This window comes from Psammomys obesus, unplaced genomic scaffold (assembly GCF_907164565.1).
Source record: "Psammomys obesus unplaced genomic scaffold, mPsaObe1.curated_primary_1811, whole genome shotgun sequence".
NCBI classification, from domain to species: domain Eukaryota; kingdom Metazoa; phylum Chordata; class Mammalia; order Rodentia; family Muridae; genus Psammomys; species Psammomys obesus.
In genome coordinates, this window is record NW_026596064.1 from 13,553,346 (window position 1) to 13,568,654 (window position 15,309).

Below are 15,309 nucleotides of genomic sequence, written 5' to 3' on the forward strand. Positions count from 1 at the left end.
TGGACAGGAAGAGTAGAGACCTGCTGCCTTCTATGCAGGCCTCCACCGCCCCAGAGCTGAGTTCTGAGCATGCTCTCTCTGTTCTGTGCTTCTCCCTGGCCTGGTTAAATGCTGATAATGGAGCCAAGGACAAAGGTCACAAACAGGTCAGGAGCTGGTTAGAAAATAAAACCAATTCCTCCTACTGAGTGGGCCAGGAAGGGAAATTCCACCCACAAGGCTGTTTGTAGAGATACAAACATCACATCCTGTTGAACTTGACTGGTAAGAATGGGCTGCCTGGCACCACATTCGGTAGTTTGCAATCCAGGTTCTCCGGCAGGCCTGCCTAAGGAAGCCAGGTGTAATCCCATGAAAAGCAGCAAGGAGCAGGTATTACTCTTGATGGATGCTTTGCCATCCTTGTCTGTTTAATCCCTGTGCATCTTTGAATCTCAAGTGTCGCTCCTGTAGAAAGCACACATTTAGATCTTGGCTTTTCAGAAACCTGACAATCTGCGCCTTTGTTTGATTCTTTCACCCTCAATGCAGTTATTTTTGGGTGTGTATGTTGTCTGAGTATACGTGCACATGTGCATGCCAGCGCATAAGCACGTGTATGTGCCAAAGATGTCTTCCTCAGTTTCTCTCCACTGTATTGTTTGAGGTAGAGTCTCTCACTTACCCTAGAGATCACCAATTTAGCTAGACCAGCGAGTCAGGGAGTTCCAGCAATGCACCTGTCTACGCCTTCTCGGTGCTGGAATTACCTGTGCTCACTAAAATGCCCAGCTTTTTACATGGTGCTGAAGATCCAAACCTTGATCTTCATCTTAGCCCAGCAAGCTATACTGAGTCACCTCACCAGCTCCTAATGTCACTACTGACATAGCTGAGCTTACATTTGCCATTTCACTATTCTCTAGATGTCACACATTTCTTCCTACATCTCTATTCCTCTGCACTAATAGAATATTTTCTAATGTAGCATTTTAATATCTTTACTGATTGATTTTTCACTATTTTTAACTTATGCTCCTAATTACCTAAGAAGATACCTTATCAGAATCATCTTCTGATATATACTATTTAATTCAGCGAACATAAAAATTTTTCTCCTGGAGAGAGCTTTATTCCCTTTCCCTACGTATTGTTCCTGTATATATTACATTCATAAATGCTTCAAACCCAACACCAGATTGCCATAATTATCACTTTTTGTAATTGCATGTCTACTGACACTGAGATAGAAGAGAAAAGCTAATATATGTTATAGCTTGTGTTATATTAGCATCTTTACTTATCAATTCTGCATGTTTTCATTTGTTCCTGTGGATTTCAGTTACTACCTGGAAATGTTTCATTTGGTTTTCTGTTGGCAATGCAGATCTTTAGCCACATAGCTCCTTAGTGTGGTTACTTGTAAATTTATCACATTTCTATGTTATAGGTCCAACATTACATATACATTTTATTTTATACAATTGCTTTTAAAATCAGGTAAGAGAAGGAAGGAGAGGAAATATGTTCACACCTTGTCCTTTATAGTTAGATAATCAACTTTTACAAGTACTGTCCATTATGGAAAACTCAAATTATTTTATGGGATCACTTGTTTTTAGCATAAAGAATTCCCTTGTGATTTTTATTTCCCCATTTTTTTTTTTTTTCAGGTAAACCATCAGGTCTAAAGTTTAATCTAAATCTCCAATCCTTGCCTTTTACAAGATTCTCCCAAGGGCACTTTAAAAAGCTCTATTACCTTAAATGTCTATAATCTCTGTTGTAGATGAAGTCAGTTCCTTTGGGGAAAGATTTGGGACTTGGTTTTGAATCATAAGTTTCTACGCACAGTCAGGTCTCTGCGCCATTCATGGCTCTAGGGCGGTGGCGGAGGCAGGGGTGGGCTTTGCTTGGTGGCACTCCACTTTAGGAGCTAACTTCTCTTCTGGGAATGGGGTGAGTGACCTCACGCCTTCATGGCCTGTCTCTCCCAGCAAGGGGAGCTGTCGCTGGCGATGGCTGCTTTGTGGGTTCCTTACTCTCTTCTACCCCTTTCCACCCTTATCTCATCCTCCAACACTCCAATGCTAGGTAGGAGAAAAAGAAAAAAAGAGGGGAGAGGAGGTGTTGTTATCAGTAGATTACTCCCAGATGACTAGGAAGTTTTTCCTACTTCTGGCTTCAAGTTCCTTGGAGCAAGTTCCTGATCTTCACAGGATATTTAATTTCTTTTCATCTCTTTGCATATAACCACTTGACAAACTGCAACAACAACAACCAGCAACCAGCAGCAGCCACCTTTCAGGGCTCGAGCATTTACATAGCCTCTCAAGGGTCCCCAGAATCCCAAATGCTACCCATTTGCTGAAACTATCCACAGCTGGCAAAATCATGCCCCTGCTAGAGCATGAGGTAAATCCCTGTCAACTGCTGCGAACAATCTGCAGCAACCCCATATCCCACACCTGGGATTAAAACAAAAACATATTCCCATAACAGGGAGCCCCTAATAGTCTCACAGCATTGCCCCCATGGCACAGCTGCTGTTTCCTGAGTGAAGGCTTTGAAGAAGAATAGCTTTACACCTGTAGGCCATACTCTCCCATAACCAAACCTCAGTCAGGTGGCTTGGGGAAGGCCAAGAAATTAGAAATGTCCTACCTGGGAAGACAGTCCTTCATCCAGGAACTGCAGGTAAGAGGGCCTGCAATCCTAGGTGCAAGCAGTATGGAATGGTTTTCATCATACTGAACTGGGCCGGCAGAGGAGAGAAGAGACCTTGATTCAAATACCATGGATGCTATTCTTACCCGGTTTTTGTATTTTCTGTTTATTTTGTTTTTTTTTTTTTTTGTATTTATTTTTTTTTATGAATTTTAGATTATTTCCAGAGACTCTAACTACCATTTTAAAATAATTTTCTTTAGTTTCGACAGGACTAGGTTCACAGAGTTCCTCGAGTCATCACACGGGAAGCCTTTTGGGGCTTGAATTGTTTTTTTTTTTTTTTAGGAGTAGATATTTTATACATGTAAGTTACAGAACAAGAGTTTTCTCATTGTGATATGAATATAAATTATTTGGGGAACCTGTAAAAAAATTCCCAGGACCCACTCCCAGAGATTATGATTTTCCAGAGCAGGAAGAAGAGGAAGAGGAGAAGAAAATAAATATGCATTTTTACCCAGATCGCTACATGATTGTAATTTCTAAAAATGCTTACAACATTTGCCCCTTTCCCTTTTCATCCTGCTCTTCCTTTTCCTCCTCTAGGACTACAAAGGTGGGGGCTTGCTAGTCACACTTACACTAATGTGTAAATACGTGCTCATGTGTATGCAGACATGTGTATGCATGTGTGTGTGTCTGCATGTGTTTCCACCCACATCTGCAAGTTCTGCCACCGTGGGAAGTGCAGTAGCATTCTGATCTGAGGCCTCCGCGAATCATAAATGACAGGGCGCTGCACAGCAATCTGTCTGGGTGCAGAGAGGATGTCACCTGCCTAGACTCTTTCTCTCTCTTGCAGCAGATTCAGAATGGCTTTCCCTCGGGGTTGTCATTTGTAACTTTCTCTCAAAACAGAGAGACCACCGTTTTGCAAGTGACTTGATTTACATACCACCAAGTGCAATGTTCGCCTCTGCTGAGTGAATGAATAGGGTTGAAGTTGCTGTAGGACACATGACCACAGAAAGGCTTCCCCCTGCTCAGATGTACAGCCCTCCTAGCCATCTTAACAACAGAAAATGAATACCGTTTCATATTCTACAACTCCAGACAGGAGCCAATGGCAACTCATTTCTTCTCAAAGAACTAGCTAGTTAAAAGTGTAAGTAAGGCTGTGTTAGGTTTACACATGCTCCTGTGAGGGCCTGTCTTAGGAAAAACCTTACATGGAAGGCTACATGATTGTTCTATGTAGACCAGGCCCTGACTTAGTCCAGCTGCCCTTGGTCCCAGCAGAGAAGGTCACACTTAGGGGATGGAGAATCCACCAACAGAAGGCAAAATTAAGAAAGAGAAAGGCTGCAGAGAGCTCAGGCGACCTGGCTTTTTGAGGCAGTGTAGAGAAAGAGAGGATATTTTCCTACTGAGTTTGGTAGGTGAGAGTCGTTATTGTTATTGATCAGAAGAACAGAATTCACCTGTAAGACCTGAAAAAAAAATCATGCGATAAGAGAAATCTAAAGATTAACCACTTTTGTCTTTTTTCTTCTGCTTTTGTTGCTATATAGTGTACATACTGTTTCTGATTTTCCTCCCAGGACTTAATGCAGTTATGTTGTATGTACTAAACTAGCCCCACATCCTCATGTTGAAGCTGTGGGCCCCACATCTAAGAATGCCATTTAGGAAGGTTGTTGTTCAGGAAGTAGTTAATTGAAAATGTAGCTATTTGTGTGGGGCCCTAACTAATCCAACCTGTGTCTTATAAAACCAAGAGATCAGGACACAGAGACACACAGACACACACAGGGGTGTGAGGGCACCTGAACAGAAACGCCATGTTTGGGCAAGACACTGAGAGAGGCTCGGAGAACTCAGTCTCCTGGCACTTTGCCTTGTGTCCCCGCAGCCAGTACTGTGAGGTACCACATTTCTGATCTTTTTTGTTTTGTTGTGGTAGTGCTGGGAGGGTAGAATCCTGGACCTTGACCATGCTCTGCAAGTGCCCTACCTCAGAGGCACATCCCTAGTTTTTAAAATGTCTGATATTTAAGGCACACTGGTTGTAGTGTTTCCTATAAAATTCCTAGGAAACTAATACATTCAGTAGCTATTGCCTTGGCTGGAATTATATATTTAATCAGTATGTAAACAGTGGACATCGGAAAAAACATAAATGGGTAACTCATGAGTGGATGATTTCATGTACAGTTTGATAGATCTAGGACTTAATGTACCCAGTTAATTCGGATGTTATTCAGGATTATCAGAGAGTGAACCATAGACTTGTCAAACCAATGCTGATGGCTAATGAAAAAGGCACCTGATCCCCACTCCTGAATGCAGCCCTGCCTCTTTTACGCTTGTTGCAGTATTCCTTGCTTTGCGAATGAGACCATTGGTTTGTAATTACATATTTATTGGTGAGGTTATACAATTAACATCTGCCCCTCTTGTGTAACTCTGTGGGACACAGCCTTCTCCGTGTTTGTTTACCACGACAAGCCCAGTATCCAGCATGGCGCCTGACTCTCAATTACTTGTTCCGTGATTTAAAAAAAAAAAAATCAATCACGTTTGTGAGCTCTGAGATTGTCGAGAGCTAGTACTGCATTGTTTCTCTTAAAAATATTTTTTTAAGTTTCCTGTATATGTTCCTCTGGGGAGGAGGAACCCACAAGCTTAGTTTTTACATGATAGGGCTCTCCGACCTTCCCCAAAACAAGAATCAGTGGTCTAATTCGGTAGTAAAAACAAGATTAAACAATAAAGGACTCATCTGCAGCTTGAAATGGAATATGCTACAAAACCATTTATATGTACAGGTGTGTGTGTGTGTGTGTGTGTGTGTGTGTGTGTGTGTGTGATATCCAAGAACAGAGACTGAAATGCCTCAGTGAATTTGCAGAACCATCCATAGTCCTGTCCCTTTCCCCCACTCTCCCTGAAGAACTGATCATTCCCGTAGTCATTGGATGGAGTAGTGAGTAGCTGCTGGCATTCATCGGTTTCTTGGCAGCATCATTCATCACTGAGGCCAGGGAAAAAGCCTGTAATTCTCTCCATTCACCTGTTTGGACCGCTGCCATCCCTCTTTGTAGGAAGCTCCTTTTAATAACAGACCTGTAAACGTCCCGGGAAACAAGGGCACTGAGCTGTGTTTAGGAAGCATGGATGCCCATGCAATTTGGCCACAGGATCCCAGGGTTCCCCTTCCCTTCCCCAGCAGCCCAAGAGGAGATCCAGCCTAATAAGACTAGAGATGCCTCGCCGCTGCTTGCTGCTGGCGCATTCCGTGAGGAGCTAAGGGAGGCTGCAGACGGATTGCTTCACACTAATTGGCTATTGGTATTAAAAGCTTTCCTCTCCCAGTTCCAGAAGACGTTTCTCCTCAATGTTTCTTCCCACATTTTTGTCCTGAAAATGACTTACACAGTAAATTTGTCAGAGTAAAGGTTTTCAGTGTGCCATTAACTCGTAGTTAGCCACACTAGCTGGGGAGAGCAGTAGTGCAGGTAATTCAAAGCCAAAGGCGCTTTCTGTCTACCTTCCTAATGCATGGGCTCCAAGGAGGATGGTGGCAGCCTTTCCTCCCTAATTACGTTTGTCTTTGTTGCTTATTAAAATGAGTCTGACTGCCTCCAGGCCAGGCAGTTGGGCGATGTGAAAATTCTGACACAGAATTTGTGAATGTCATCAGGGGAAATCCACAAGGCACACAGATAATCAGACTTGACTAGATTTGAGTTCACAGCCTAATCACCTGAGATCAATTACTTTGTCCCTGTGGGACTGAATCTGGGATGAGAAATTATTGTAGCTGGGAGGGAAGGAGTCTTTACATTTAGATGAGGACACAAGACTGTGTTGTGGCCCAAACACACAATCACACAATCATGTTGGTTTTCCTTCCTGGCTTCACGGCCTTGTGTACTGCCGTGATCTTTCTGTGCAAACCTCACAGTGTCCATCTCTACCTAACAGCCATTGGTGGCTCCCTATAGTTGTTATTACGGTGGTTCACAACCAGCCTTACCCTCTCTGAGGCAACATGACCCTGCCCCCTTGAAGCTACTGTGATTGATGCTGGCCCCTGAAACATGCCTGAAAACTGGCCAGTGGGGCAGGAAGGGACATGTCACTTCTCAGAGCCAGCTGTGTTTGGGTTCACACTTTGGCTAACAACTGGCAGCCTCTGAGATGGTGGCTGCTCCCGACTGTTGCTAGTGCCTGTGATGAGCCTACTGTATGCCAGGGAGCGAAGAATGTATGCCAGGAGCAAGAAACTTGACTCTTGCTTTCAGCCACTGAGGTTTTAAAGCCCTTAGTTAACTTAGCATATCTGGCGCTGCACAAACCAAGCTCCACTGTGACTGAGTTTCAGCTCTGCAAGCTGACAGCGAACAGCTAAAAGATGGAAACATTTCTTCTTCAGCGTGCTTAGTCCACTACAAAGTCCACCCCCCTCTTTTTTAAAACATGTTGGTTGGTTGGCTGACTATGAAAATCTCATCCCTATCAGCCCCTACCATCTTCTAGGTGTGTGTGTGTTTTTTTTCCCCTACTCCCAGCTGCAAAGCTGCAGAAGGGTAAAAGCATCTTAGGTTTACGATACATGGGAAATGGCAGAGCTGCTGGACCAACAGAGCCAAGGAGGAAGAGCTCAAAGGAGGATAACTTTGGTGGACACATACTTAGCCCCATGAGTTTGGAATGTAAGAAGGTTTAAGGACAGAAAGGATTTCAAAAGGAAGCCTTGGAACAGTCACACAGATAACATAGTACCCTCAAACCCAGGTTTCTGAGGTAACATGTCATCCAGATTAGACTTCCTCATCTACCACAACATCAGCATTTACTGATGACTTACCACACTCCAAACATAGTTCCAACGGCTTTCCAATTAACTCATGAATTACCTAAGCAACTTTCTAAGATAGTTATGGTTTCTATCTCATAGACGAAGGAGCTAAAACAAGCAGGTAAATTCCCTGTGGCCACATTGAGAGTAAATGATCTTCTCTTACATTATACCTACTTGAACCCTCCCATCACGCATGCTCACTCCCACTGCACCCCACCCCTCCCTGAAAGCCACGTACTTCCAACTCCACAAACCACCATCCTCTGGAAACTTCTGCCTTCTAGACCAACATAAAACAATTCTTCTCCCTTCTCTCCAAATCAGCATTTAAATATTTGAAGGCAGCAATCATGTGTCCCATAGGGCTCTCCTTCTCACTATAAGCAGCCACAAGTCACTCAACACTTCCCAATACACCATAACTTGAGGCCCTTCTCCAACCCTGCTCAGTGACTCATACATGCTATGGACCAAAAAAATGTCAGTGAAGTCAGTGAAGTGGAACTAGTGACTCGCCTGCCTTTTGGTCTTGTGCTGAGCTAATGCCTCCTATACCCTCAAGGACATTCCTTTCATAGCGTGAAGTGGAGTCATGATCTGCTCTAGGAACAGCTGGATGGCCCAGTGTCCTGCACAGGTCCCCACTCTGGCAAAGGGACTGAGAAGTATCTGTATGGTCAGTGTCCCTTGTTCTAACTCATCTGCTCCACCCTCTTCTTCGGCCTGGTCCTTTCTTGTCCTGTCCCAGGGGCACGCTGAGAACGGCCTTTCCACTCACCATGGAGTTCATAGCAAAGTGATTGTGCTGTGTCTGGAGGTCTACTGCATGCTGGTAGCTGACTCCAATCTCCGTGTGGCTCTGAAGAAATAACTCCTTGTTGTGGCTTATCCAGTCAAACATCTAGAGGGGAGAAGGGACAGAGCGGTGAGAAAGGTCATTGGTCAAGCAGGACAAAACAGTCAAAGCTACAGAAAGAATAAAGCCCTCTGGCCGTTTCCCAGGGAGTCAGGGTGGCCACTGTCAGGTGGATAAAACAGTCTTGTTTCACAGGAGAATCCTCTTTTTCTTTTTCTCCTTCTTTTTGTTTGTTTGTTTTTTAAGCATAAGAATCTACAGGAAACTTCTGTGTCTCTACAGAGCCTTGGGGGAAAGAGAAGTTGAGGGAGAGAACTGAGGGGATGGGGAGGTGGTGTTTGTTGTTCAAAGGTAACTACTGTCCCTTTGTAAATCCTTTATCATGCCCCAGGAAGGTTCCACACCTGCTTTGAGGACAGGCACTGAGAGAGAAAGCTGAGAGGCCTAGCTCATTCATTTAGGTAGCCCTGTCTTCCCCAGGCGGCCCACATTCAGAAGGGGACTGTTCAGAACCCCAATTCCAGGAAGGTCCTATCTCTTCAAGATGCCAGCTCTAAGAGAACCCTTTTTCCCAACCATTCAGTCTGTCTTGGAAACAATACAAAATGTTATAAAAATGGGAGGAAGTTTGCTAGAATCGTCTGGGGAACAGCTCTTTAGGTACAGTTTCTCTTCCTTTGACAGTCCCAATGCAAGTGTCACTGATCTTGCATTGCTGCAGTCATCTGCTAAAAGCCAATGGAAAGGAAAGGGTAGAGTGTCAGGGCAGCTGCAGTAAAAGGCCAGAGGACCTGACTGAGCTGGATCTGAGCTCCGTCTTGTTTCTGGACTTCTTGAGGACCTGAGGAGACAACCCTCTCTATTTTTTTTCACCCCAGTTTAAGTTAGGGTTTGTGTAGTTTGCTGCCCAGAGCAGTCAGGTGAGACAGCTAGGAGAGGTGCGAGCAGCAGCCATGAAGAAGACTACTTGTCTTGGGCCAGGTGCTCCATGTTTACATGCTCAGGTGTGTGGGTGTGTGTAGGGGAGTTACAGCCAGTCCCAGGGTGCTGAGAGGACCAGATGAGCCCTGAGACAGGGGCATGAAGGCTGCACCAGCCTTCCTGTGCTAGCTCTTCTCCTTACACAGAAAAGTAAGCTTGCTTTTCCAGGCAAGTTCAACTAGTACGTATGGGGTTCCTGGCAGGTCCAAGGCAACGGAGGGCCAAACAAGCCAAAAATGCGGTTCTTGAAATTAGGTAGCTTTTATAAAGTGTAGAAAGCTGATGCGGACGCAGACTCTGTTTGTTTGTTTTGAGAATGTATTTATTATGAGAATTTCATATATGAGTACAACACATTTTCCTTGTTAACATCCCTCTCTTCCCCTCCTACTACTCCCATGTCTTCCCAACATCTTCTCCAAAATTCCTATCTTCTTCTAGAACTATTATTGTTTCATGCATGTGTGTACATATAGATATATATATATATATGTATATGTATATACATATATACACATACATATATATTTATAACTTCAACCACAACTCTAAAGGCCTGTGAATATGATAGAGGCTAATATGAGACGCTAACAGAGGATAAACAACACTACATTCCCCAGAAAAGAGGAGCCCAGAAGACAGGAACCAGGTAGGTGAAGGCCAGCAGACTGCATGACCCGGCCAAATGAGGGTGGCGATACAGGGTGGAAATTAGGGAACCACGGCATGTCATGCAGCTGGGAAGGCAGGTCACAGAGTGACCATGAAGAGCACGTGCTTTAGGGATGTGGACCACAGACCGGTAGCAAGGCGTGGGGAGGGTCCCGAGTTGTGCTATAAAGTCTGAATGAGCCGTGGCAGCAGCTTGGGATATATACTAGGGAGAGCCAGTCAGGGGGCATACCTAGGGAGGTGGCACACTAACGTAGACCCAGGTGAGGGCCTGGATCAGCACTAGAGTCAGAGAAGAAGGCAGGTCTGAGAACCACTTTGGGCAGGCCCTCCCAAGGATGCATTACCACTTGGAGAGGAGAGGGTGAGAAAGAGCTAGGGAGACCAGCCATGGATGGCATACTGGTCCCTGCAATCCTGAGTACTGCCATGAGTGCTGTTGAAGGATAAGGATAAGAAACCGAGGTTGTGCAGAAATAGCGAGCTATATTTAGAATGTTCTGTATTTGAGAGGTATAGGGAAATTTCAAGCAAGTATGACCTGTGGGCAACTAGATCTGTGTGTCTGGGGGTCTAGAGAGAGACATCAGGGCTGTAACAACTCAGGCCTGAACATGAAGAACATTAGCTTGTAATCTGCAGACCCTCCCACCAGAAGTACTCAAGTAGCAGAGGGTTTATTTCAGATGGAGGGCTCCTAGGCAGGCTGAGTTGCCATCTGTGTTGTGCCGACTGAGTCTATCAGGCTTAGCCAGCCCCACAGTGCAGGCAGCTGACCAGAGTGTCTCCAACCGTTAGTTATCATAAAGAATGAAAGGAGAAGGAAGAAAAGTGCTAGAGCTTAGAGGATTCTGTTTTTGTTTTTGTTTTTAATCCTTAAAATTCTTCCTCCAAACCTCATTTCGAAATAATTTCTCATCCCCTTCCTTATTCACAGAAGAATTAATGAAGTTAATGAATATTTGAAATGGCTGAAGTCCTCGGAACTTGTGAGGACAGCATTCACTCTGTGTCCTTTCTTGGCTATCTCAGCAGCCCAGAAGTGACCTTGTACTTTCTGTTGAATAACTTATTTAGATACATACAAATAGGCAGATGAGGTGGGTGCAGCACCGCAGTGATTACACTGCTGGGCACCAGGTCCCTGCTGGGCTGGAGAGAGAGGAGAGCTGGACACAGGCCAAGCAAGGTGGAGAGCAAAGTGAGGTTAAGAGGCGAGGCGGAGGTTGCTACAGCGGCAGTGTACCCTGTGGAATCAGCCCCTCACAGATTGGTGCTGGCATCCATGCCATCCCCAAGTTCATGTTCTGCTCACAAACGGCTTCCTGGTAGTGAGGTGCCCTGACAGAGTTTTGTTCTGGAGAAACTGCTTCCAAGGAGTAGTAACACATGTCTCAGGAAGTGAGAAACAGCATGTTCTAGGAACTAGATGATGGACTCATGTAAATACATGTTCTGACTCGTAAAAGTTTAAAAAAAATTTTGGTTGGAACACATATATAACTTATTATATAATACATTACATCGTGTATTCTGATATATAATATATTACATATTCTGATTTGCAAGGGATAGTGATTCCTAGAATGGGAAGGGAGCATCCCGGCTTAAATGGTTTTTGAAACCAATAAAAACCATACTTTTTCCATTCAAAAAATAGTTAGTTTCATGGGATCTTCTGAGTTAGAATGTATGTTCATTGCCATTGCTTATATTCCTAGCAATTGACCCAAGGAATATAGTAAGAAAACTGGCCTTGTGTTATAGCCAGAGAAAAGCGGCTCCTTCGTCTCGGCCACCACATTTCTCAGGTAATTTCAAGTTCAAGGTAAAATGTCCAATTGCATGCATTGCATGTGTCTTATTGTGCCCTCAAACACTGTCACATGGGTGCTGCCATCAGGTAACAGAGCAGGCTCAGAAAAGTGAAGCCAAATTCTAGAAATCATTACCCCGCCCTGTGCTACATTTACTGAGTAACTGTTAGCCAGGCTCTGAGAGGCTGCAAACGCCATGATGTCCCAGCCAAGGAAAGGTGCTTGGAGCCGTTTGTTTGCAAATACCCAGGTATCATCTCCCTATGGCTACACCATCGGGAAGGATCACAGATGCCTGGGGATATCTGCTTGAACAGCAGTACGTCTCTCAAAGGAATAAAGGAAGAAGAAGAGCTGGGAAGGGAGGGAGGGAAGAAGGAAGGGAGAAGGAGAGAGAGGAAGGATGGCAGTTGGCCATGGTCTAGGGTTGTTAATGTCTAGAAAAGAAAAACCTTCCTAAATTATTCTAGCCTCAAGCCAGGACCATTTATAATTTGATCCATTTGAATCTGGCTATGTGGAAGACACTTGAGCCAGACTGACCTAAAGATGTTAAGGAGGAAAAAGAAAGTATCTCTGCAGTAGCTTTGGATTTTTTTATATCCCTCACCTCTACTTTTTGAAAAACTACAAATGTTACATTCAACAAAGTATAATATAAATACAACAAAAATCCTCCCAGGAGGAAGGGTCATGCCTAAATAATATAATTACCTCTCTGTCTGAACACTACACAGTTTTCTTTGTCTTATTAAGAAAGATGTTATATGGAAGCTACTTGAGTTTTTGTTTTGTTTTGTTTTAACTAGGCTAAGTAATTTTTTATGCTAGCTAACTTCAGTAAAAATACACAAATCTGGTTCTCCATAAATAGTCAATGTTAAAAAGAATCTATTTAAATGCAAATTAGAAAAATAAACACAAGACTTTCCATTTTTTAAAAGATGGGGGGAGCTAAGAGAGGTTATTATTGTTCTGTTCTGTTTTTAATGAAGCATAACTATTTCATAGAGTAGGGATATTAAGTAAAAATCTGTTTATTTTTCTTCATTTAGCAAAAGCAATTGATGTCATCTTCTAACTTTCAAACCACCTGACTATTGTTAGTGTTGTACACTCTCTAATTATAGATCACGTTACAAAATAAGACACTCTCAGTCTGGATGAGCTGATTAAAAAGACCAAAAAAAAAAATAGCCAGTGGGTTTCCTTTGGCGGGGTATGCATGTCCTAGTACATTCAGGGATGCAGCCTGCATCCCTGCAGTGATTCATCCAGGAAAGCTGCGCCCTGTGAGGTTCGACAGCCTCCGGTGGGTACATCTCTGTAGGTCTGGGAAACAAGCCTCAAGTCAATTTTATTATAAAATAAAATCTTGCACTACAGTACACGGAGCAGAGAGTACAAATTACAGGATGCTGTATGAACTCTGCCAAGTTGCATCATGGGTCTGAACCTCAGCTCTGTGTGTGTGTGTGTGTGTGTGTGTGTGTGTGTGTGTGTGTGTGTGTTTAATCTGTAAAACAGGAATACCAATTTATACTACTTAAATCTTAGGCTACCGGGGACACTCAAATAAAATGATGGGTTGGAAAAAGCCTGGTTGAAAGCTGTATACATGTGGATTTGTTGTCGTTGTTGCAAGACAGGGTTTTTTTCTGTGTAGCCCTGGCTGTCCTGGAACTCAACTACAGAGACCAGCGTGGCCTGGAACTCACAGAGACCCACCTGCCTCTGCCTCCCGGAGTGCTGGGATCAGAGGCGCGTGCCCCCACTGCTTGACTACGTATGGAGTTTTGAATCCACGTAATGAGTACACTCTAGCCTACTCCCCAAATATTTTCACTTAAAACAAAACAACAGGTGAAAGGCCTGGACGTAAAGCTACAAGTTCATGCTGCAAAGTGGGCTAGTGGGACCTACACCTGCAGTTCATACATGTACAAAACACGCATAACCCACCCATCCGAGAAGCACTCATAGAGCAGCCACAGGCCTCTTCAGAGAGCAGCCCAGCGGCATCAGCCTCCACTTGGGCAGGGACCCTGTGGGTGTGTCTGTCTACACAAGACTCAGAGCCCCTCCACCAACACACTGGGACTCTAGTGCCTTTCTACTGCCCTACAAGGCCTGACCATAGAGACAGTATTTTAAGGCCAAGACCTGTGCCTCATCTAATCTCCCTGCCTCCTACCTCGAAAGGAAGCATCCAAATCCCTGCTTCCCCGACCTCTCTGCCACAGCCTTGCTCCTTTATTATAGAGTCTGACTCCCTTCAGTTTGTAGTCAGTTTTTTCCCCACTCAGGAGAGATGTCTATTAAAAGACCATTTTTTCCCCTTGTCATCCTTTTCGGAATTAGTTTATCTTGGATATAGAAATAGCTCAACAGGCATTTTCTGAGCACAAGCCACGGATGTGACTCTAAAATAAGGTGGCAGAGGGATCTCAGAAAGGAGATCCAAGGCCCCACAGGCACACGCACGCACACACACACACGGGAACCAGGCAGATCCCCTGACTTCACAATTCTGCTTTCCCAGAGACTGCCCCAGGGCCACATGCTCTTGTGCAAACAGAAAACACAATCCTTACGTGTGTGTTCTTGCTCAGGGTTCTTAAGATCCTTCAACCCTGGCTTTCTATTGTCCACTCTCCTGGGATTAAGCTTCCTGATTGTCTAACGGAGAAGGAGCAAGTGGAGGATGAGGTAGGAGGAGGGAGGGAGGCAAAGAGGGAAGAGAGAGAATATTAAGGACCCCAAAATGTGGACCTAGTTTCTAGGTTTCAAGAACTCCCACTGTGGTCAGTGTAGTCAGTCACCTTTCCTGTACTGATTCCTTTATCCAGTCCTCCAGACTAGGAGTGAGTGGGGGTGGGGAGGCGGTTTGGATGATCACTGAAGAGAACATCATTAAACCATCATCACACTGATCTTGACGGAGGCAGAGACGCAGCCTGACAGGCTGGTGTGGTGATAAACAACCTATTGAAGGTGTCCTTAGCCCTGCCTGTTTTCCATTACGCTGGTGGCATGGCTGCCTACAGACGGTCACCTATGGCATAAAGGAAGCTGCTTTCCCTTTGTCATAAGCCCTGTCTGCTCCAGAGAGGAGAGCCCAGCTGGCTATCTAGGGGACACCATCTCTGTTTGTTCATTAATCAGCCAGGATGCCAGTGTTACCAATCAGGTTATGTCTGCAGATGTCCTGTTGATCCCATGGCATATTTCCCTCAACCCCAAATCCTTAAACCTTAGCACCCAGGTCCAACAACATCACTGCTGTTCGCAATTGAAACAGTCCTGGTTTCTCTATAACACAAACAAATGTCCACTGTGAGGAAAATTCTTTCCTTCTTCTGCATCGTAATCTAACCTCCAGCTAGCTCCCGTTTCCATGACAACAAATAAAGATGCTTCAAGCCAGCATGTTATTGAATCGTGGTGAAACGTGAAGCTACTCCCTG

General features: G+C 44.4%; 1 protein-coding gene across 11 annotated transcripts in view; it reads right to left on the reverse strand.

Moving 5' to 3' along the window:
- The window catches only part of Kalrn (kalirin RhoGEF kinase), a 575,471-nt gene that overhangs the window by 333,808 nt on the left and 226,354 nt on the right, over positions 1-15,309 (reverse strand). For all 11 annotated transcript variants that reach the window (XM_055624991.1, XM_055624990.1, XM_055625009.1 and 8 more), the window contains one exon: positions 8,295-8,417. In XM_055624991.1, coding sequence (XP_055480966.1) covers positions 8,295-8,417 — 123 coding nt within the window. The remainder of the gene's footprint in view (positions 1-8,294; positions 8,418-15,309) is intronic.